Here is a 24105-nt window from a genome sequence, read left to right as displayed (position 1 = left end):
AATTTTGGGAACATTTCTACGTGGAAAGGGTAACAGTGGTTTAGAGCTCTTATTCACAAGCAACAGTTGGTATTGGCTCAGTTGTTCATTTTAAATATGAGAGCAATTGATTTCTGTTCACCAACAGTTCGAAGGGGTATGGAGCAAAAGTGGATATACAGAGTTAATCCACTTAATCAGCTATTGTCTCACTAAAATGCCAAAACAAGGCAAAAAGGGGCTAAACGAAAGGCACTTCATCACCTAGTTGTCAATCCAGAGTTCCAAGCTATGAGACATTGCAAAAGTTCATGATCCAGGGGTGTTTCAGGGGTGCAACAGGGTCACTACAATGTTATCCAAAACTTTTAAAGAGACTTACCATGAACTTTTTTGTTGGGCCACAATTAAAATGTTAATATTTCATTTCATTAAAAATGAAGAAAATGCAGCATTGAATACAGTATAGTGCAAAAGTATTATATTTGAACATTTAAATCATAAAGAGAATCACATACTGGAACTAACTTGAATTAATTTAGCATTTTTTCTCCATTTCAGTTTCAGGCCTTAGTAACATAAACATTGCTAACTTTTTTTTTGCTTTGCATTTGTTAGATAATATCAAGTTTGAGAATAAAATACCAGAATGTTTTTGTTATGTGGACTTTTGTTTAGTAAAAAATTAAACAAACTGTCTGAAATTTGCAATCTTGAGTATAGCTTTCAGACAGAAGAAATGTTACACTAACTGAACTGTCCAAGTTAAACGTGAATCAAACTCTCAGCAGGGAGTATGCCAAAATACTTTCTCTCCAATACTGCATCAGCAAACATTTTGAGTTTCCTAAACTTATACAATAATATTACTGAATTCTCCCTACACAGAAAATAAAACAGAAAATGGGGAATATCCCAACAAGTAGTTTCACATAATTTGCACATCCATCAAGACCACCATGGGAATTTTCAATTTTTTAAAAAATATATACTTTTATTGAAGGGAAGTTTAAATTTTGAACAAAAAAAAAATCAGCACTGCTGTGAATTGCTGACGTGGGCAACTGCAAATTATTTTTCAATAATTCTTGCATACATTTTATGATGACAAAGTCATGATGCACATTAACAGCTGGCATCAATACTGGTGGTCGCTGCATGTCCAAGACCCCTATGAAAAGCTGTAATAATTTATATTAAACAAAATCGGCACACACAGTAATTAAAAGCCATCAACTAATCTGGGCTCTACTATTTCTAAACATTAAAGGAAGTCACCAAGACACTTTAATTGAATGTCATTTGTAGAAATATCAGGTACTCCCACATATCTAATTTAATGTTAAAATTAAAGAGTTACATTTATAATAAGTACTAAACAATAATAGATTTTAAAATTTAAAAGGGTCAAGGGAGTGTAAAGCTGAATAAATTATGGTTCCAAGTTTATGGTAACAAGATAGATTGACATACAAATCAATAATGAAGATTTAGTAAACTAAAGTCAGTAGGATCATAATCAAATAGTTTAATTTCATCTTTTTAAAAACACACTGTGATCTCGATGAGTTATATGCTAAAGTTCAACATTGCAGTTATTAGCAGAGCAACATTCACAGTTATATTGGCAGAGGTTTTATCATTTAAAGTAAATTTTAACATTATTAAAATGGTGGACAGTTGCATTAATTCATTATGAGCCAATAAATATAGATTTATGTGTAACAATGTTTATATTGCATAATAAAGCAAAGTTTTAAACTTGTAACTAAATGTAAATCTTTCCAGAATTACAGTTGTTGCAAAGTCCTTACGCGCTGTGCTTAACGTTACAATACCATCCATTAAAATTCAAAGTTACAGTGCAGGATTTTGACAGTTAAAGAACCTTTTAAAAGATGAAGAAAATCTGACAAACATCAATAATAATCTGTCAGAAAATCTACATTAATGGAAGCACAAGCCAACGATAGCCTGTCACTATTTGGTATTATGTCTGCTCATTTCACACATTAAGGTATTCTTGCGATAAAATGTGCAAAAACTATTTTTTGGAGTGAAGTGATTAAGTAGGAATGTTCGTCAAAATAATGGAGAGGTTAACAGCAGTGAGAGATCAAATTTTATAGGAGGTTGTCACTCAGCAGACACTACCAGACATATGTTCTGCAACAGCCGAAGTCTGATGAAGAATACAGTAAAACCTGGCCTGCGCCCACAGCACTTGATTACTCATGGAATCCAGAGCTCCACAATCAATCCCTTCAGAGCCAACTCTTCATCAACTCCGAGGGGGTCAATAGGAGCCCAAAATCACCTAATAAAAGCAGAGACATGAACCATCTGGAGACCATTACGTTTTGTAACAAAACAAACTTCATCAAGAACACCTTATTTTGGAAGAAGCAAAAACTATATTTTGTTCAGAAGTCCACAATAAAGCTCACAAATTTATACCAAATAGCTCAAGAATAAACAGAATCACAGCAATACTATATGGGAAAATAATGCTCTGACACATGACCATCCTCCTCTTCCAAATAATCAACTCACGTGTCAAACGTACAGCAAGTTAGCTCAGCATCTGATTTAGTGATGTGGAATGAAGATAAAAATGTCAAAGATGAGAACAGAAAAATAAACATGATCTTTGCTTGTTTATATCAAAACTGAATTCAGAAACTCAATGCATAATGAAGCCTGTGCAACAACATGCACTATACTATTTGATAGCAACTAGCTGAATAGTTCTTACTGAGGAACAACATTTGTGTATTACATTGTGATACATATACATAAGAAAATGTTTCATATGCAAGAATTATTATAGTCATGCAAGCATTATTCCAGACAAATGGAAACTCCCATTACAAAATGCTAAAACGTATAATACCATGTGCTTGTAACATTTGTATAGCACCTTTAATTGTCGCAAAATGTTTCAAAGCTTTTCACAAGAGAATTGTCAAACCAAAAACAACTCCAGGCAACATAAGGAGATGTAAAATAGATGATCTAAAATGAGATTGGTTTTAAAGGGTTTCTAAAAGTGCTAGATGAAGAGGCTGCAAAGGGAGGAGAAGAAGAAAGAAGAGGCAGCATAAAAAAGGGAATGGCAAAAGGGAGGGTGAAGAAAAGGGGACTACAAAGTGAACAGTTTTAGACATGTCATCACAGGAATAACATAGCTAAATGAAAGCCAGGAAAACTTGAAGTGACTGTGATAATTAACATCTTGCAAATGAACGTGGAATTTCTAGTTTAAAACTCCACATGATCTGTATGGGAAAGAAATGTAGTGAGTGTTACTGAAATGAATACTGTGTTAACTGTCTCATTTAAGTTTGAAATTCAGACCAGAAATGCAGTAAGTAGAAAGTAAGAACTGCCTTTCCAGTCTTCCAAATGTTCCAGTTTTGTGTATGGACGTTGGAAACACATTTGCTATGTCTGCACGAGTCTGCAGAAGACTTGTTTAAGCTGTTGGCTTTTTGTGCTTCAGCTCCTATGGGGGGAAAAAAAAAAGAGTTGTTGCTGACTTTTATCTGTGGTCTTGTGTCAGTGTAAATGCTGTGGTGTCCAAGAAATTAATCATTTGTTTGTGGGCTATGGCTTCAAATTTAATGCAGGGCTAAAGATTATTGATTGATGAATTTTTCTAATTCGGCTTCTTTAGAGTCCAAAAACCTATGTATCAACACAAATACTAATGGCATTGCTACTCCTTCACTGTATTACCTTGTAAAAGAGTTATGAATGAAAAATCCTGCAAACCAAGATAAAAGCTCCTGAAATTCAAAAGGTAACCCCTGAGGAAATCTTGAAAAGAGATTATTTTAACCCCTGTTGCCAAAAGTTAAAAAAAAGTTTCTGAAATTTAAAAAAAAATATATTATTTTGTAAACCATATGAATGTTAACATGCTTTTTTGGGGATTCAGGTAGTTTCCTTCCAAAAATCATCCTTACTTTTCCAACTGAAAAATGTCAGGGATACAATTTGCAAACTGAATGCCACACTATTCAGGGCAAGATAGGCCTTTCCTGTCTGTCAACAGAAGTGCATACAAGATTTGCACTGCAGCTACTAATCTTAGTTTCCTACAGCCATACCCCCTCATAGAACATCAAGCAATTTTTTGTGTGTGTGGTTTTCCCTTTTGGCACCAACCAAAGTCTTCTCAACTGTTCACTGCCTCCTGAAAACTAACTTGGGATTGTGTCTGGACTGGTTCCAATACCATTTTCTCTATTAATTGTGTCTGCCCTTAGACTTAGTTCTGCATTTAATTTGGAGCCTAGTACTTGCCAAATCTTTCTCACTAGAACTTCCTCAAAAGGCATCTCACAATAGTGCTTCTCCACGTGTCATGCCCAATCCTAGGTTAGTTACAAAGTTCAGCAGTTGTTAATCTTTAAGCAAATGCTGTATAATTATCCTGTTCTTTTTCCAAGTCCCATAGCTTGCTCTTCCCATGTACTTTTTTGGCATAGTTAGGGGCAACGCTTTCCCTCAGACAGCTATCTGGATTGAAGGCAGACTAATTTAAAAAAATATATATTACGTTCTATCTGCAAGTGCCATTACACACTTCTCTACATAATTAAAGAACCAAGTTCCAAAAAATACAGAACTTAACTGTCTTATTCTGTCAAAATAGCTACATTCCTTTTAGTGTTATTGAAAACTTTTAAAAAGAGAAAGTTACAAAAACAAGATTCACACTGTTAAGAAATTTTACTTACTTCAAATGACTGTATAAAAAAGAATTGAATACTTCTGAAGTACCTATGGCAGATTTAGCTAATATTCTCTAGAAGCTAGCCTTTGGTATGTCCCCAGTTAGAAGGAAACACACATATTTATAGCCTTTACAGTTTCAGGATTGAATTAGCAAACTACTGAAGGTTATCAAATAAAGGCTAATCCGACAAGATCACAATATGACTAATTTTGACTTTGCCACCAGAAAAACCTACTATCAATCACTCAATGTATTGTGGTCATGTTATTGAAGGGGGTTTAAAGTAAATTCCCAACAAAAATCTTAAGAAGAAAATTCAATGCAACTGGCAGAAATACTAAACAATGAATGGGCTGCAACATCTGTAGAAATAAAACTATGATAATAGTCTGAATCTTACTTCTTTTGGCTAAGTATTGGTTGCTTTTTTTTGGAAAGTTTTTTTTTACTACAAGGCCTCATCTTATAAAACTCACCTCATTAACTACCTGCCCTTCCCCTATGGAAGCCCTCTTGTCCATCTTACCACATGCCATTCCCAGAACAACTCTAACCTGCTGGGATATCCTAGAATTGACCGGCATTGATGCCAATTTAAAGATCAATTGTGCACAGCTGCCCCATCTGATTCCTGACATTTACCAGGACATGGCTGGCAGGGGAAATTTGATGCTCCATTTTGCAGGCAGGGACCTGGATGTCATGCTGAAAGGTCTATGACTCTCTTGCTCCAAAACAGTCAGTGAAGGTGATGATACTATGCCAGGCCGGTTTGAGGTTGCTACCCAAATCAGTGCAGTCACAGCCAGCTGGAGAATAACCAACAATGTAAGAAAGTCAATAATGTTTCCCATTCTTAAGCCAGCCTTAGTGCTAATATCCTCTCTCCAAGACCTCCCCACTCACTAACGCTGCTATTGTTCCCATCTTCCAATAAGACTCATGCTCTCCGACTCTCACTATTGCCTACAACATCTTCCCTAACTTGCTGTAACCCAACTCAGTCCTGAACCCTGTGTGGTCTTTCCGCTATCTACTCACTCGGGACACATCCCTAGCCGCACCAAAAATAAAGATGTGTCAATTATTTTCATCACCCTTCAAACCTGCCTCTCATTCCAGCAGGAGAACAGCCAACAACAGGGCAGAAAGAGTAAAGATGGATGGTGAGCTGCCCAGCATTCGGTTCCTCACCCCTTACATGGGACATATCCTGACTTTTAACATCCAAAGTGTTAACCAGGCTTTCAGATTAAAGGACAGTATTGACAAAACTTTATTAATGGCCAGAGGTACAAAAGTGAAAAGCCACAGTTAAACTTTGACATTCCTGTTACTGTAGTCTGCACTCTCCATGGTACACATATTTATTTCATTAGCTGGCCACTTGTCAAGTATCAAAAACAAAAAAAAAACAAATTATTTCTGCTAATGAATTTATTCAGTACCTTTCAAAATTAGTAACACCACAAAATGCTTTTTGAACTGTGGTGATTTAGGAAGAAAAATCTGAATAAAGATAGGCTGGTTCTGCAATTTGTTGAAGACTTTGTCAGAATGTAAGTTAATGTTTACTCTATTTTTCACAAAGAATGTACTTTCTTTTCACATTCCCAGTTAAAAGTAAAAGATTAATTTTTATTGATCACCTGAAATAAAGTAAACAGGATTACACTATTGAAGTCTTGATGTCAAATATTTAGAGTTTTTTTCTTAAATTAAACAGCATGCTTTTGGTATGTTTTCTCAACATCCTTCACTAAAGGTTCAAGTTCACAAAAAAAGTTCAGTTTTCCCATAGCTGCAACAATTTCCCAGCTGCACAAATAACATTGTGTCATACCTTTAAATGCACCTCTGAACACACCCATCTGGCATTGTTCTAGGAGGCTGTCAGAAGCACACAGCCATGGCACAGCATAAAGCATTAGTCTGCATTTAAACAGGCCCTCAACAGATCCACAGGATATCCTAAAGCATTTACATCCATTGGATTACTTTTAACATGCAATCACTATTGTTCCATTGATAAATGTTTATCAACTTGTGCCTTTAATCTATATCAGAATACAAACGTTTCATCCATTAGTTCTTTTATACAACTTCACAGGGCAGTGGCAAAAGCACAACTAGAGTACTGTACAGTTCTAGTCTCGTCTAGGAAGGTTATAACTGCATTAGAAGCATCTGAGAGAAGGTTCACTCAAATGATTCCTGGAATGAAAGGGGTTATTTTATGAGAAAAGATTGGACAAAGTTAGTCCAGTTCCATTGGATTTTAGAATAATGTGATCTTGTTGAAACATACAAGATCCTGAGGGGACTTGACATGGTGGATTCTGAAAAGTTGTTTTCCTTTGTGGGAAAGGGTAGCTATGTCTTGGGGACACAGTTTTAAAATAAGGGCTCTTCCATAAAAGATGGGGATAAGGTCTCAGAGGGTTGACAGTCTATGGAATTCTAACCTCAGAAAGCAGTGGAGGCAGAGTCACTAAATATTTTAAGGCAGCAGTAATTAGATTTTAGTCGAACAAGGGAGTTAAAAAAAGTATTGGAGTAGATGAGAAAGAAGAGTGGAGGCACATACAATCCAGCATGATCGTACTGAATGGCAGAGAAGGCTCAAAAAGATTCAGAGTAATCCTGCTCCTAACCTATATGTTTAGGTGGACTTATCAGTTCAGGCTGTTCAAATCAATGACATTGAAGGAACACACATGTTTCCTTCACAACCCATTCCATAGCACATTACATCCAATTCAATAGGTGCTATTGCAGCAATCAATTAACAGACTCAAAGGCCAACAAGCACCAATAATGACTAGATAACCTTTTTTAAAAATTCAGGATAAAGGTCATTGAGAGAATTTCTATTCTCTACTTCAAAAGGTATCATGGGATCTTTTAACCTGTCACTGAATTCATGCAGGGTATGAATACACGTATCAGTAACAATATACATATTTACAAAGCACTGGACACAAATGTTTACCTGTAAGAGAGAGCAACCTTGTCTTGGTGCTGGCAACAGTAATTATTACTAGAATGTTTCTCATGGTAAAGAAAGAGCGATATTTACTACATTTCAATTTATCAAATAAATTGAGTTAAATAGAATGAGAATGAAAAATTGTTCAGTGTAAAATTTGATAGATTAAGTAATGCGTCCCATAAAACTTAACTGGTGCGTAATAGGGTCACATATCAAGAAGATCTCCCTTTCAATTTCCACGCTCTGCATACGTCATCCAAAGTAACAGCAAGGGTACAATGGACCTTAATGTCCCCACATTTGGGAGGAGGGAAATCTACTAGGCCTTCTGCTCACACACATATAAGCATTCCAGCATCAAGTTCAGAGGTGAAACTCCCTTAGTTGACTTGTCTGCTGATAATCATAAATGAATAATAGACAATTGGGCAAGCTGTCAGTGATTGGCATTCATGCCCACAAGCTGCCAACCATTCAACTCACTGAGTCTGCTCAGCTTGGCATGGACAATCTAGCTTTGCAATTACAAAAACCATGTTATCATTCTACATCCTTCAGTTTTCTTTCTTCTTAAGTAAGCATCAATCTCTTTGTTTCAAAAATATCTCAACTATTTTGCACATTTCATCTTCTGGGAAACAAATTCCATAACCTTAAAAGGTCTTATGTGAAGACTTTTTTTGTGTGAATTTGCTTTGAACTACCTCCGTTTGAATTTTAAGATTAACATTATGTACTCTCAGACTGGATCTCCCTCTAAACAGAGGACATTTTCTAAATACACAAATAATAAAACAACACAGGCAATATCTGATTGCCTCTTCTCTCCTGGATACAATGCTCAAGCTTGCCCAGGTTTTCATCTTGGTTAAGCCTGCTGACCTTTTAAATCATTGCTGGAATTCTTCTAAGCCTAGGGTATTGTTCTAAAATGAGGTAGTGAAAGTTTTCCAAGTTGATGTTTGAACAACAGAGATTTCAAACTCATCGGGAAAAGCAACCTTTCAAACCAGATATTAAACCAAAGTGTCTTCTGCCCTCTCAGATGGAGATAAAATCCTAGTGATACAGTTTCTAAAAAAAAGCACAGGAGTTTTCTGCAACGTCCTGGCCAATCAAGATTAACCATTATTTGCAGTCACATTTTCTACCTTACAACAATGACTACACTTAAAGTTCTCCATTAACTCTGAAGTGCATTAGATGTCAGGATGTCATGAAAAATACTTTCAAATTCTACACTTCATGATGAACAGTATTCGCAGATATACAGTATTTGGATTTGCAGTACAAATCAAATAATTTCTTGACACTCATAGTAAATTGCAAATCATTCGGCAAATTGTAATGCTTCACAATTCATAGCACACCTCTTCATTTATACAACATAATAATAGGACGTGTAAACTCATAATTTTGGCCCAGTAACTGTATGAATAAATGAAACTGAAGCAACTCCTGACCTAGCTAACTTCCATGTAAGGATTTTAATACAAAATAAACAAATCTGTTACTTGTTTCACTTTCAATAATCCAACATTCCAACCACGTCATTGTTTGCACAAAAGTATTTCGGCTTTTATGAAAAAAAATCAGAATTGAGAGCCAGAATGCTAATTTGCGGTGATGGGATACACAAAAGCGTGTTGCACAGTAAAATCATCTGAATCACTTACTCTACACATCCATATTTTCATACTCTTTCAATCAAAATTTATAATTAATGTTTTCAATTTAAATGCTCAACTAGCATGTGACTTAAACAGTATATAAGATGTCTCATACAGCCAATGGTGTGTTACTCAACTAAACTAATAAACAGAACTTCAATGAGTAAATGGATTACTGGTTTATATCCCAAGTTCTAAAGGTTCAAGATTTTTAAAAAATCAAACCAGGATTTTACGGAAACCTCATGCGAGTACCACCAGATTTCACTGCAGAACCAATAACAATTCCAATATAAAATTCTGGTGAAACGTAAAGACCTGAGAAAGCGACCTCCACAAATGTATGTCCAGCAGCTTCCATTTGAAAAAAAAAGTCAGACTCAGCAAGACCAGCTAACAGGAAGATTCATTATCAGGTTTTCGGGATTACTGTTTCACTCATATTGTGGGCTAGTTTAATACTTCATGGGCCATACATGAGCTGCAATTTTCTCATTAGTTTGTTTACATTTGAAACAGCTGACATTAAAAAAGTTGGATGTTAACGTTTAACTGCCAACTTAACCCACAAAAATTCAAAAATGATAGACCACCGAGAAATGTAAGCATGAATTGGAATCATGTTGCATTAGAACTTGCTTCTAAGGTCTGGGAACAACACAAAGGCAACTCCACACACCACCCCACACCCACCCAGGCTATGGCATGATCCAGAATAAGAACAAAAGTAATATTTTTCACCCAAAAGTCTTAGTATATATTTACTGGTCCTCTATCTGACAAAGCTACCCATTAGAAGATCATACCCAAATGATTCTCATCTATTCTCCATTTAGATCACTTTGAAGGGCAATATAACCACAACTGCTATTCCTTTAATTGTCATCAAAGCATACCATGTTTTGTTGGCATCTACATACATACATCCACATTATTCAACAAATTTTAACCAAGGCATAAAGTTTGAGGTTTGAACTTTTTTTCATCTTCACCAATATTCATCATCTCCTTCTTTGTGGTATGGCTGCACAAACGAGACTGCCCCTGGGGTTTCACCCAATTGGCTGCTACTGCATCTCTGCTGGCATCTTTTACAACCAATTTTCACTACCTCTGATTCAAACATTGATTCATTCAATAAAGCAATCTTGGCATTCATTCACTTAAATTAAATTTCTAGACTCATTTTAATCTGAAATTTATACTGATTAAAAATTAATCATATCTGCTCTGCATAGGTCTCAGGATGTACAGATTCCTCATTAATTTTGCAGTTTAATACAGCATAAAAACACAAAGAAAGCAGCAGGCTTCATTCAGAAATAACTTTGCAAAGCAAAGAACGTAACAAAGATCATAGTATAAAAGTGATGTTTGAAGCCTCAAAAAAATCTATCTAAAAATGGGATTTGACTTCTACGCAGAGTATAAAATCTACATAATCAGTGTCAGTCATCAATGGTGCTTGCCATTTCGGAATGTGAAAAAAAAATTAACACTGGTAATTTCAATTAAATCAGTGATGCAATTTTACTGAATAAATTAAAGACTAACATTAACTAAAATCAAAACGTTTAAAACCCATCAAACTCATTACCTTCAACAACCAACGCAAATAATTTACTGAATTAATTCCAGGTCACTGGTTATGCCACAACTATAAGAATCGTATGCTAGATCATATTTAGCACTTTTGGTTTCAGAATTATCCCTCAACATCTTATTTTTCATCCAATGAATTGATCTTCCATTTTTTTTTAATAACCTCAGGAAAATTTATGTTTTAATAGCATTCCAAGATTTGATGATGACACTAGAAAAGCATTAACGGGCAGCACACATACTTGTATTCACAGTGGACATTTATTCTCCCTCAACCATCCAAGTTAATTTGTACAAATATGATCCTTAAATGGCTTTCTGGGGAACATATTCAAAAGTCAAATTACAAATGGTATAACTTCAATTTGGATGTTAGTTCTTTGCAAGCGCCTCTTAATCTCATTGTTTATATGGGATCTGAACAGTCATCATTAAAAATCTGAAGGAATGGCATTTCACTTTTGTCATAGTTAATTTTCAGTGCCAGAGAGGCTGACTATCAATCATCAGCAGCATATTGTTAGAAGTTGCCCAAGATATATATATGAGATAGTATTTTAATGTCATTTATTATAGTTTGGCATTTGAATTAGTGGCTTTTCATTTTGGTCTATGTCTATGAAAGGGTTTAAAAATTAATAGCAATTACATAGTTTAATAAATCAACTTAAAAGTACTTCTATAGTCATAATGTTTTATTTTCATACACAGTAAAACAGTGAGGCTTCCTGGAGAATAATGGTGTGTTTTTATGAAGAACCAAAGTAAACAGTTGTGTATTTAGCTTCAATTAGGAGATTTTTGGAATTTGCTTTCTTGCTTTAGGGGTAACGCCCATAGCTGGAAGAAAACCTTTTAGATTGGCAGGTTTTACAGAAGTTATAGTTGATCTGAATACGCAAGACAGTTACTCCAAAAGAAAGTTAAAAATCACATGACACCAGGTTTTTTTGCAACAGGCTTGTTTCAAAGTACAAGCTTTTGGAGCACTGCTCCTTTGTCAGCTAAGTACTGGCCAAGTTCACGCACAGCAATAACACAGATAATTCTGAGATTTGGATAACGAACCTTGTCAGACAAACCACTCACAGACTTGGAAAAATATGTCCCAGTATGAGGGATGAACTTCAACCACAGGGACATGGACAAAAAGGATTTCCTAGCAGCACAGAATCCACCCTGAAACAAAACTGACTTACGGAAGAAATCCAGCAGAGCATCAGACAGACAATAGCACCAACGCAAAGCAGAAAGAAAGAAAGGAACACCCTCAACACACTGGAAAGGAAAACCCTGAAAGGACTCAGAAAAGACAGAAATATTGTAGTCCTGCCAGCAGACAAGGGCGCATGACCATCATCCTGAACAGAACACAAAATATTAAAAAGCGAACACACTACTCACAGATACCAATACCTACCAACAGGTAGCAATAGACCTCACTCCACAGCTAGAAAACCGTATTACAGCAACCCTGAGGAAACTTCTCAAGACATGCGAAATTAATAAGACAGACCTCCAAAGAATGAAAACCTGAAGGATCCCACACACCCCAATTCTACAGATTACCAAAGGTACATCAACAAGGGCCCTCCTCAGACCCATAGTCTCACTTCCTGGTACACCCACATATAGACCAACAAAGGAATTGCAACACAAAATGAAACACCTAGCAGAAGACTCAAGCCACTCCATCCAGAAATTCCTTAACATCATCAAAGCCATCAAGATAGAGGATGTCGAGGTCATGGTTTCCTTTGACGTGATTGCCCTATCACATCAATAAACATCACCCTGGCCAAAGAAACACTGGCCTCACTGCTAGACAAACCAAGGACACAAACACCTGACAGCACCAACTCCATCAGCAAGGACAGCATCCTCAAATTCATAGACCTGTGTCTCACAACCCACTTCACCTTCAACGACAAGATCAACAAATAAATCAACAGGATGCCAATGGGATCACCAATATCAGGACTTAGCAGAAATTAGAATGAACAGTCCTTCCCATGATCCAGCCCATGCTTTGGGTCCACTATGTGGATGTCATCACGAAACACAACAAATTAGCAGAAACTCACAAACACATAAACAACATCCTCACTGGTATAAAGTTCACCAAAGAAGAGAACAACAACAGACTCGCCTTCCTAGATATCACAGTCGAACGAAAAGGCAATAGAGAGCTACAGACCAGTGTTTACAGGAAAGCCATACACACTGACCAGATGCTCAACTCCAGGAGCAACCACCCACAAATGGAGTTGCATCAGTGCATTACTTAAATGAAGCACAACACATTGCAACACCCAAAAACTACAAGAAGCTGAGGAAAAATACCTATACAACCTATTCAGGAACAACGGGTACGCAATTGATTTCAGTCTGCTGATTCCTACACAAAATACCTAAACAATAAGGCACAACATGCCCAGAGACTCTAGCCACCCTACCATACATTAAAGACATCTCAGAGATGACGACAGACTACCAAGGCCCCTAGGCATCATGGGAGCACACAAACCTACCACCACACTGAAATAGCTCTTAATGAATTTAAAAGACCCCATATTAAAAACCAGCAGAAGGAACATCACGTACAAAATACCCTGCAAGGACTGCAACAAACATTACTTGGACAGATAGGAAACTAGCCACCAGGATACACAAGCACCAACTCGCCACCAAAAGACACGACCAATTATCATGAGTATCCAAACACACAGATGAAGAGGGACACCAGTTTGACTGGGGCAAAACATCAATCCTGGGATATGGTAAACAAAGACAAGCATGGAATTCCTAGAGGCCTGGCATTCAAAGCAGAAATCCATTAACAAACATATTGATTTGGACCCCATTTACCCATCTCTCAGAAAAAGACCTGGAAGTGATATCACCCACCACAACAGATCAAGACACAAATAGCAAGCAGGACAAAACACCAGCGCTTCATCGGACGCTCACTGATGATGTTACCTAGCATGGTGACAAAACATCGGAGAACAAATCTACCAGCTCAATGAGCAAACTTACAACCTGAACCTCAACCTGAGCTACAAATCTTCTCCAAAATTGCAAACTCAAGCTTTATCAATTCTTAGGACCAGGAAATGAAACATCTGTTAAGTTAAATCTCATAGATGTGATAGAGAAGGAATTCTTTCTGGTGTGAGCGCTCTAAAGAATTATATTTTGCCATGTGTTTTAATACCTTTACATTTGTGTTATATGTTTAAAAAAAGTTGAGTCTATTCTGTTTTATCTTAACTTGTTTTATTGTTAAAACCAAACCTGCAGCATTGCACACTTGTATTACTGTTTGGGGGTCAATTGACCAATCTCCCAAATTACATTTTTCCTCTAATATTTATCATCCTCATCCAAATCCAAGGTGATTTCTAATAATGCACTAATACTGCATTTGATTCCACCTTTACCTAGCTTCCAACTAGTGTAAACCTGAATGTCATACATTCATTAATCGGGGCAACTGCTGTATCTACTGAGTCAGTTTCCGTGATTTCACTTACCCGTGGTATACTGCGGCCCAAACATATTACATGGAACATTCCAGAACCAAGGACTAGGGGGTTGCTGGGAAGGTAAATTTCCCATTTAAATGAATAAGTTCACTACTATCCATAGTTCTGGGCATCTTTTAGATTAGATGAGATTTCCTACAATGTGGAAACAGGCCCTTCGGCCAAACTAGTCCGTACCGACCCTCTGAAGAGTAACCCACCCATTTCCCTCTGACTAATGCACCTAACACTATGGGCAATTTAGCATGGCCAATTCACCTGACCTGCGCAACTTTGTGACTGTGGGAGGAAACCGGAGAACCCGGAGGAAACCCATGCAGACAAGGGGAGAATGTGCAAACTCCACACAGACAGTCACCCGAAGCCAGAATCGAACCTGGAACCCTGGTGCTGAGAGGCAGCAGTGTTAACCACTGAGCCACCGTGCCGCCATATCTATGATAGGTCTTGGAACATAAACCCTGTGGGTACAGGGGGACTACTGTATTCAAAACCTAATCCTTAGCTGCAGCTACATCTCTGAACTGGCTATCAGATCATATTTATTTATTTTAATATGCACTAATTATTAATTTACTTCATTATAAATGCTATATGCATTCAGATACAGAACTTTTGTTTTCATCTTTGCAGCATCTAGTATATTTTGAAGTTTTGTTCTTTCAGTCCCTTCCTGCCATACTCTGACCTTCATTTTCCATTAGTATTTTGCTTTTCTTCCTTGAGTCCATCCCTTGATTTATTATGGTCACCCAAGTTTAAGCCCTCAACATCTTCCCTATTTCCTTAGCTACGCAACTCATGAGAACATCACTCCCAGTACCATTCACATCTAGACCACTCCATTAGTAGAGGTCCTCAATACTGGTGCCACTGCCCCAAGAATTGGAACTCACTTCAATCACACCAGTCTTTGAGCCACACATTCACTTCTCTAATCTTAATCATCCCTTGTCAATTTGCAAGAGATTAATTTTGAGGTGCTGCTCTTCAATTTATTGCCAACCTTCTCACACTTGCTCAGCAGAATCCGAACACTAATTCTTCCCCTTCCCACTAAAGTTAGTCTCCAGTTTGGAGTAGAATCTCAAACACTGGCACCAGGAAGATAACATAACCATCTCTCACTCTTTGCTCCAGGGAACACTGTCAATACCCCTTACTCTGATGTTCCTTATGACCACTACAATCCTTCTTCCCCTCCCCACTCCTAAATGATTTACATTAGATTAGATTCCCTACAGTGTGGAAACAGGCCCTTCGGCCCAGCAGGTCCACACCGACCCTCCAAAGAGTAACCCATCCAGACACATTTCCCTCTGACTAATGCACCTAAGACTATTCCTGAAGAAGGGCTTATGCCCGAAACGTCGAATTTCCTGTCCCTTGGATGCTGCCTGACCTGCTGCGCTTTTCTAGCAACACATTTTCAGCTCTAATCTCCAGCATCTGCAGACCTCACTTTCTCCACCTAAGACTATGGACAATTTAACATACCCCACCCCCACCCCCACCTCCGCCCCCCCCCCACCCGCCCCGTACCATGTATCACTTCTTGTACCTTGGCTCATTACCTCAACCAATTTGCAGTCTTCACCCTCTCCCAGACAAGTGTAGAAAACCTCAGACTTGTTGAACAATTGCAAAAGCTGAGACTCCTGCCCACCAAGTTTCCATAACTGTTTCACTTAGTCACACACTCCTGTGCCTGTAAATGGACTCAAACAAAAGACCCTATCCAACAGAAGTCACCACCTCCTGAAATAAAGGTAACCTTCTCTCTCCCTGATGATCCTCAATGTCTGCAGCTCAGCCTCCAACTAAATAACTCTGAGCCAAAGATTTTGAAACCGCAAGGACTTACTGCAAATATGTTTGTCCTTAATCACACTGGCATCCAGAAGCTGTAATATTCTGCAACCTCAGTATCGGAGCTGCACTGCAAATGTGAAATTATTAGGAGTTGCTAACTAATTAATTTATAATTAATACAACCAACGCCACCCAAAAGCGATGCCAGTAAACTTTACAACTCAATGTTTACAATATTGATTAAACTCAACAGTTTCTATAATGCCAGTTAATGATTCACCTGCTTGTTCTGCTACACAAAGCTAAAAATCAAATGCTGGAGACTGAAAGAAAAAGAGTAGAAAAGATATCCTCTCTTCTATCCTCCACTGAACTCCTAACTTGACACACTTCTAGAAGTAGACTGTAAATGAAACATCTCTTCCCCCATGCAGAAAATTCCCACTTCGAACCAAATTCCTAGACAACTTGCTTGGTTCTGAAAAAGGGTCACTGGAGCCAAAACAAGCTTAACTGCTTTCTCTGTACAGATACTGCTAGACCTGAGTTTTCCCAACAATTTTTGTTTTTGTTTCTGATTTCCAGCTCTTCTTTGGGCTTCCCCCCACTCCACCCCACTTGATTTTGTCTCACATCTCCATCATACTGATCAACATTCCCTCTAAGCTGCAGGGTTGTGTGTGCACATAGTTACTTTGGAGGGACTGCACACCAGCGATGAGTGTCAGCATGCTAAGTGCAACATTGACTGGAAGCCATTGCTGCACACTGACCTCAGAGGTCTGTGCAGAAAAAAAGAAAATTCTAGCATGAATGATGCTGACCATGCTTCTTCAATGTCCAACTATTGCCTTGCTACTGTAAAATCTGTCTTATGATATCAACACCTGCTTATCAAAGAAAGCAGGAAACTTCTTATATTGTAGAGGTAGACACATTTCTTATTCTTACCAAAAAAAATCAATTTTTCTTTTCAAATACGGCAGGTAGCTGGACAGTATATCAGGGTAAACAAATCAGTTGTGTGAAGTGAAGTGTTTACAGTGATCAGCATAATTTAAGATACAGTCCATGAGGTGTATTGATGTAGGTTTAGTTTCCCCACATAACATACTGAAAACGGTACATTAAACACACACAGAGATAACACTCAGTTTATTTTGTGCATGTTAGAAAATATAATTATAATAGCTTGAATAGATCAGCCACTAAAGTACTAATCGTTTATCAGTTTCAGTTAGAAGCATCTGTCAGCTGTTGACACAAGAAGCATTAGTTTCAGCAAATCTTGCATTGACAATATTTAACTGCAAGCTGTAAGCAATATTATGCTGTCAAGGTTTTACATAAAGTATTCTGCACGTATTTCAATATTTCTAGCACCTCTAAGTAAAACAAACCTACAAATAAAGTGCAAATGAAGGGGCTGTTATCTCTATCTGTCAATAAGAGATTCTGGTGTCAAATGTTTTTGCAAGGAAAATGTGAACAGCTGATCTGTCTGGAGTAATCATAAGCACAAGTAATCAAAACTACTTAGAATAAAAAAAGTCAAAATCTGAGGTGGTCACAAAAAAAATAAAAGAAACAGCATTCCTTTATCCTCCGATTTCCTTAATTTAAATTTCTGAAGTGCAATAAATCAATCGTGTACCTTTTGAACAGACTCCAACAGATGCAAAATGTTCAAAGCAGCTGCTACACAAAATAATTTGAAGTGCAAGGGGCCTATAATTTTACAGGTATTATAATTGAAAAGAAAAAAAGTCCGCATGTATAAACATCTTTCTTGTTACAAAAATAAGACGACCTATCAGGGTTTTAAAACAGGGGATGATTGTTATAAATGCCTCTTCCTGCCACAAACATCATGCTCCTTTGTGTCAGCTGATATGCCAGTTTTGTTTTACTTTGGTGGTTAGACAATTCCTTTATGTCTTGAACTTAACAAGAATATTCAACATTTTTTAATATACATGCACAGAAAATTAGATAATTTTTCCTATGTCGCTCATTTAAAAACATCAGAATGCTATTTCTAAGTAATGTTTTTATTAAACTGACATGTAGGAAAATCTTCTTGCAATGATCTCAGCAAAGACCTTTGCTCTATTTTCAAACTCTGTGCTGCTCCAATTCCAGTCTTTAGCACACCCTCTATTTTAGAAACTCCACCACAGGTGTCCACTCTTTCAAAGGCCCTAAAAGTATTCATCCAGAATCATCCAAACCTCTCTACCTCTCTTTCCCACTTATTGCTTAAAATCAGTTCTACCAAGCTTTTAGTTGTCAATACTAATTTCTCCTTATAAACATTTTACGTCAAACAGTTTTGAAAAACCCAGGTATGAGCAGCTTTATCATGTTAAAAGCACTGTTTAAATGCAAGTTGTTGTTCCATAGTTTTATAAACTCACACTTAAATCTCTGAGGCATTAAAAAGCTTTTAAAATGATGAACAATTTAAAAATAGTAAAGTCTAATTACATGTATCCTTATAACACATTCTGTGAGAACAAGTCAATTGTGAACAGAAGAAAGGGCCTTTATGTAAAATTTCACCAAGCATGAAAAGCAGAAAAGAGGTGCAGGAGCATAGTATACCTCGACAGAACAGAAAAAGTTCATGGCCATCTTTGTCATGAAATGTGAGACTACCAGTTCAGTTACTCTGTCACATCTCTTTCTCCCTTCCTTCCTCACTAAATCAATACTTCCTTGAAGCTTCCCTCTTCTGTGGATGAGTACTAGCAGCTTTTCCTAGTTCTCTTCCAGTTCTTCATGCCTTCTCTGAATATCCATTGTCTATGAGACACAACTGCCACTCTTTTGATCCAATCCCACTACACTACAGCCCATATTCCTGGCCTCCACATGCTTTGACATTGTATTTGATTCCGAGGAAACAGCATTCAACACCCTTCTCAAAAAAGCCACCTATGACCTTCTTGACATTACAACAAACACCTAATTTTTACCACTCCCCCTTCTGTAAACTCCTTGAAAGGTTTGGTACCTCATAAATCTCTATTTTTTTGTACTGTTTCAAATTTAAATATCTTCAATCAATTTTCCACCTCTGTCATAGCACCAAGATGGCTCTAACCCAAATTACAAATATGCTATTCTAACAATGTGAACAGGTCTGAGTGATGGGTGCACAAACTGTAATAAACATTATCCTCTTCCAACATCTCCATTATCCAAGTGAGTGGAACTGCCTTGACTTAGGTCCAGTCAGTCCTGTAAAGCGGTGACAGGAGAATGGCCTGCAATTATTTATCTTCTTGTCCTTTTTCAACTTTTCCAATGCCACCATGCTGTCAAACCACTAGCCATCAATCCAGGATGAATCAAACTCTTGTCTAATTAAACAATTGGAAGGCTGAAGCTATTACCGACATTCCTGCTCCAAACTTCATCCGCTCGCCATTTTTTTCCAGCCTTTTCCAAGCCTCATGTTTGCCAAACCAGACTGTCTCCAGCCTCAGCAATCTCCCTACCTACTTCTTTCTTTGTGATATTGTTTATCTTTACCTATCTACTGATGGTCACTTATCCAGGCTTTAATTACTCTCATATTAAACAACCCAATGCTCTCTCAGCCAACCTTCCATCTTCCACTCTCCATAAACTTAGGTTCCCCCATTCAAGCTCGCATGGATTTCCTTTTCACCTCTATGTTTTCTGACCCACATGAGCGAACACTCATAACTCCCTTGTAGGTGAAAAGATGTATCCTTCTAAGCTAGAATATGTACGATGATACAGCCTTCACTGCTCTCAGTGTAGGAATTTTCACAGATTTGCAACCCTCAATCTATTGCATGCCAGGTATGGCCGGAGATCTTCTAGGATTTATAGACCATTCATAGGGTTCCCATAATTAATAATTACATAACTTTGCAAGAGAAGAATCATACCAGGAAGAAAACGGTGTCAAGTGAAGGCGAGCAACAAGCAGTTGAAGGTGAGGTATGAGGGCAATGATTCTGAGGTCAGGTCTGCGAATAGGAGACTTTGGCTTGGGGAGGAGGGGAAGGAGAGGAGAGTTACACCACAGAGAGCAGGCACTGAAAATAGGATGATACAGGGGAACTGCAAGGCAGACTATGATGATGAGGGGGAATTGAAATGATAGGCTAGGGAATTGCTCCCACTAATTTTTCTTTCATTTCATTTCTTGAAAATAAATCAGTTTTCACCAAATTGCTTTTAAGCTTAAAAAAAATTTAGCCACTTTCATTTCACTCAGAATTTTTCCAGTGAGGTAATCATGCTAGTGAAAATCTTTGCAGCACAAGAGCCCCATAGATTCATTTCTCAAAAGAGATAGAGTAGACAGATAGTGAGAGGGGTAACAGAGTAGGGTGAGGGGCAAGGGGTGACAAAGAGAGAAATGGGTTAGAGAAGAGGGAAAGGGATGAATGTGGGTGGAGGAAAGCAGACTGTGAGAAGAGAAAACCCTAGGCTGAAAGTCAATTCACTTCCAAACTATTTTCATGTCAATTCTACCAGGGCCAGCTTGGAGCATGCCTCACCAGAGCCAATCTGAGGGCAGCATTAGTTAGACCTAACTCCCAAGCCTGGCCCTGTCACCACACCTGTCTTGGTGATCATAAATTGGGGCTAAATCTGTTTCTTCTTTAGTCAAAAAGGCAAAAAATGACTGTATTAAGCTTTGTTGCTCTGCACTTTTCAATGGTCATTTCTATTATAACACATTTATGTTATTAGTTTAGCACTTTTAATTGTTTTTGATGAAGCTCCTGTTTACTGTTGTGACAACTCATCTTTCTGAAATTTGCTCACCAGCCTCTCTGAGGAATAGAAAACTTTAAATATGCACTCCTGTGAAAAGGTTGGCCACTCTTGATCTAAGAAATGAAATTCTCCTCCTCTCCATCTTAAATGTGAGGCTCTTTATTGTCAAACTGCACCCCAGATATCATGGAAGTACGATGGAACTCTTATAGGTCTTTACTGTTTTTGGATAAAGATTACTTTTTTTTATATAAATTGACTCTGAATTTTTAGTCTTTACAAGAACATATAAAAAAACTGAACATACAATAATTTTAAAACTAACCGACTACTTTTGGATAATACTTTGAAGAAGCTTAACAGAAAATTGAACATTGTGTCAGGTGAACCTAACAACTGCCCTTAGCCATCACTTTCCAATATCGAAAAACATGTAATAATATCTGTTTTAAAATGTTCTAAGATACATTAAGGATCGTAGATCATGTACATGGGGTTGATAATAGGAAATAGTGGTATATTAATTCCTTGTACTGTACTCACTCTGACCGAAACTATGATTTGAGTCACTTAGTGTATCCCCTCGAATGTGCACTTTTCAAAATCTGTTGTTATTTGTGAAAAAAAAATCGACGTGTTCACTACCTCGCCAGATTTCTTGGGGGAAAATAAAACCTGCAGGTTTTCAGCCCTGTCTTAGGTAATATCTACTAATCAATTTAGTTCGGTTTGAAACGTGCAACTTCTTGACGCTTACACATTTTCTCAATTTCTCGAACAAAAGCATCACATTTACATGCACACATTTAAACAAGCAAATTTGTTGATTTCGCTAAACCAAATAATTTGCTAGCAATAACATTTGGCTGACGGTTATATTGCACTTATTGCGAGTTCATATAGGTCGCGTCTTCGATTTTGACAAACTTATCAGTGCACGGGGAAGTGACATCTGACACCACGTCTTAAACTCTTGCCTTTGTGACCTTATTGTAATTTGTTTTCCAAGTACACTTTTCATACTGCCATCCGATTTCAATTTGCGAAAGGCACACTTTTGCATTTTTAACTCCAAAATCCAGAAAGCCTACCGAAGAAGTACCGTCTAGACTGAAAAGATCTTTTATGTAGGACACGACCCTTCGCCTTCCCCCACCCCCCAAACTGAATCCCTCTGCAACGACAGGCGTCTGAAGAGTGTTCTGTCAGAAAACACATCCGATAGAGCGTTGTCTTCAAATCCCTATTTATTACAAGTCACACGACAAGAGCCAACAGCGCGGATCCCACGGTCCGATCGTGGATAACAAACAGTCTCCCACCACCTTCCACAACCCACACCTACCTGTTGCAACTATGTAGTGACTAAAAGCGATCAACGTTAGTAACAAAGTCTCCATTTGTAGCTGAATGAAGAAGTAAAAATGTTTCACTCAGGCCCCATAGTTACAATGTATCGCCATACAGACAGTGTGATCCACCTCCAGCCTGCCTGTCTACCAGTACTTTCCCGGCTGGTTCCTCTCTATCTCTATCTCTTTCTCCCTCCCCCCAACCACGACCGAAAACTCGCTAGCGGAAGCCCCGGGACACCTTCTGATTGACAGCTCACCAAAACCAATCAACAGAGTGCCTCTGCACTTTGAGGCTTTCATGTTGTCAAATTAGGAAGCAACCGCAGACCAATAGGAACCGAGAGGGGGGTGGGATCTTCCCATACAATGGAAGTCAGGCTAAGTTGAAGAATTCTTGCATTGGATCAGTGCCATAGGACTTTCGAAAATGTGTCGCTTCAAGTACATTGCTGCCTGTACCTGGTTTTGTGAACCTTAGTCTTACAGGCGTGTGTTGAAAATCGTACTGCAACAGTGTTTAATTTTCTCTCTGAGTAAACAGGTTTCTCTGATGACCGAAAGCATGCACTAAAAATCTAGCTGCTGTGAATATTGCCGCCAGTTCTTTACAAGCAGCAAAGGTATCATTCTGTACAAAATCGCGTTTCCAAAACTTAGGTTACTCTGGGATTCGCCTCGAAATGAAAAAAAATACTGCCACCAATTGGTGTCGAAGGAAACAGCAAATGATCTTTGTTTTTATGTGACTTGCACCTCACGACTTAATTCATGGGTCCCTTTTCCTGTAATTCCACTGAACGTGGAATAGAGTAAACATGGCTATTTACGTGGACTACTCCTAACTTTAAACAATGTTAATTTTGTGCCTAGCGACCTTCTGCCAAACAAACCTGAAGCATAGATTATCCCAAACTCTGCCAATCGAAACGTTCAAATCAAGGCAACTTGTGTTAATTGTGTTTGATTTTGGAGACCTGGAGATTTGAAAAGGGCGGTTTGATTGGGTCAAAATCCGAGTAGCAAGAACTATCGGTATCCGTGGCTTCATGGAAACGGTTCATTTAAATTGTATACGTAGTCATGAAGCTATGCAGCCCACAAAGAACTAAATGCCATGTCTGTCTGGGCGCCCTTGTTTTACATGTTTTAGCATTGACAAGCCGATCGGTTTTTCACTCTTTTGATTCATTCTAGGGAAGTGGTTTTGCTAGCAAGGCCAGCACATATTGCCCATCCCTAGTTACCCTTGAGAAGGTGAGAGTGAGCTGCCTTCTTGAACTGCAATTTATTTGGTTTAGGTAGACCCACAATGCTGTTAAACAGAGAATTAAACGATCATGTTTTCTTTTAAACATTTAACAGTACAATGTTTGAATGCCAATTACATCAGTGTCTTCTGATTGACACTGAGATTCAACAACGTGAGGTCGGTATTGTCTCAGAAAATGTAAACTCTTTTTTGTAGTGTCATAGGCTGTTTTTCTCTTGCTTTCTTGCTTCAGGCAGCTTCTGAAGTGAGCATTAGTAGACACCATCCAATTTTCTTCTCACCAAGGAAAGCATCTCAACTCTAGTTAGTGCTTCCACTTCTGAGATTGGGGACCTGAACTGTGTGGGAAACCTGGGATGATCAGGGAAA

The 24105-nt window shown here is 37.9% G+C and overlaps 1 protein-coding gene across 1 annotated transcript in view; it reads right to left on the bottom strand.

Moving 5' to 3' along the window:
- Positions 1-22641, bottom strand: part of LOC132824426 (low-density lipoprotein receptor-related protein 5-like) — a 207830-nt gene extending 185189 nt beyond the window's left edge. The window contains exon 1 of the mRNA XM_060838902.1: positions 22457-22641. Within this exon, the coding sequence (XP_060694885.1) occupies positions 22457-22511 (55 nt within the window). The 5' untranslated portion in view covers positions 22512-22641. The remainder of the gene's footprint in view (positions 1-22456) is intronic.
- Between the last annotated feature and the right edge of the window lie 1464 nt (positions 22642-24105).

Source organism: Hemiscyllium ocellatum, chromosome 18, assembly GCF_020745735.1.
Source record: "Hemiscyllium ocellatum isolate sHemOce1 chromosome 18, sHemOce1.pat.X.cur, whole genome shotgun sequence".
NCBI classification, from domain to species: Eukaryota; Metazoa; Chordata; class Chondrichthyes; order Orectolobiformes; family Hemiscylliidae; genus Hemiscyllium; species Hemiscyllium ocellatum.
This window is presented reverse-complemented; position numbering and strand designations above follow the sequence as displayed.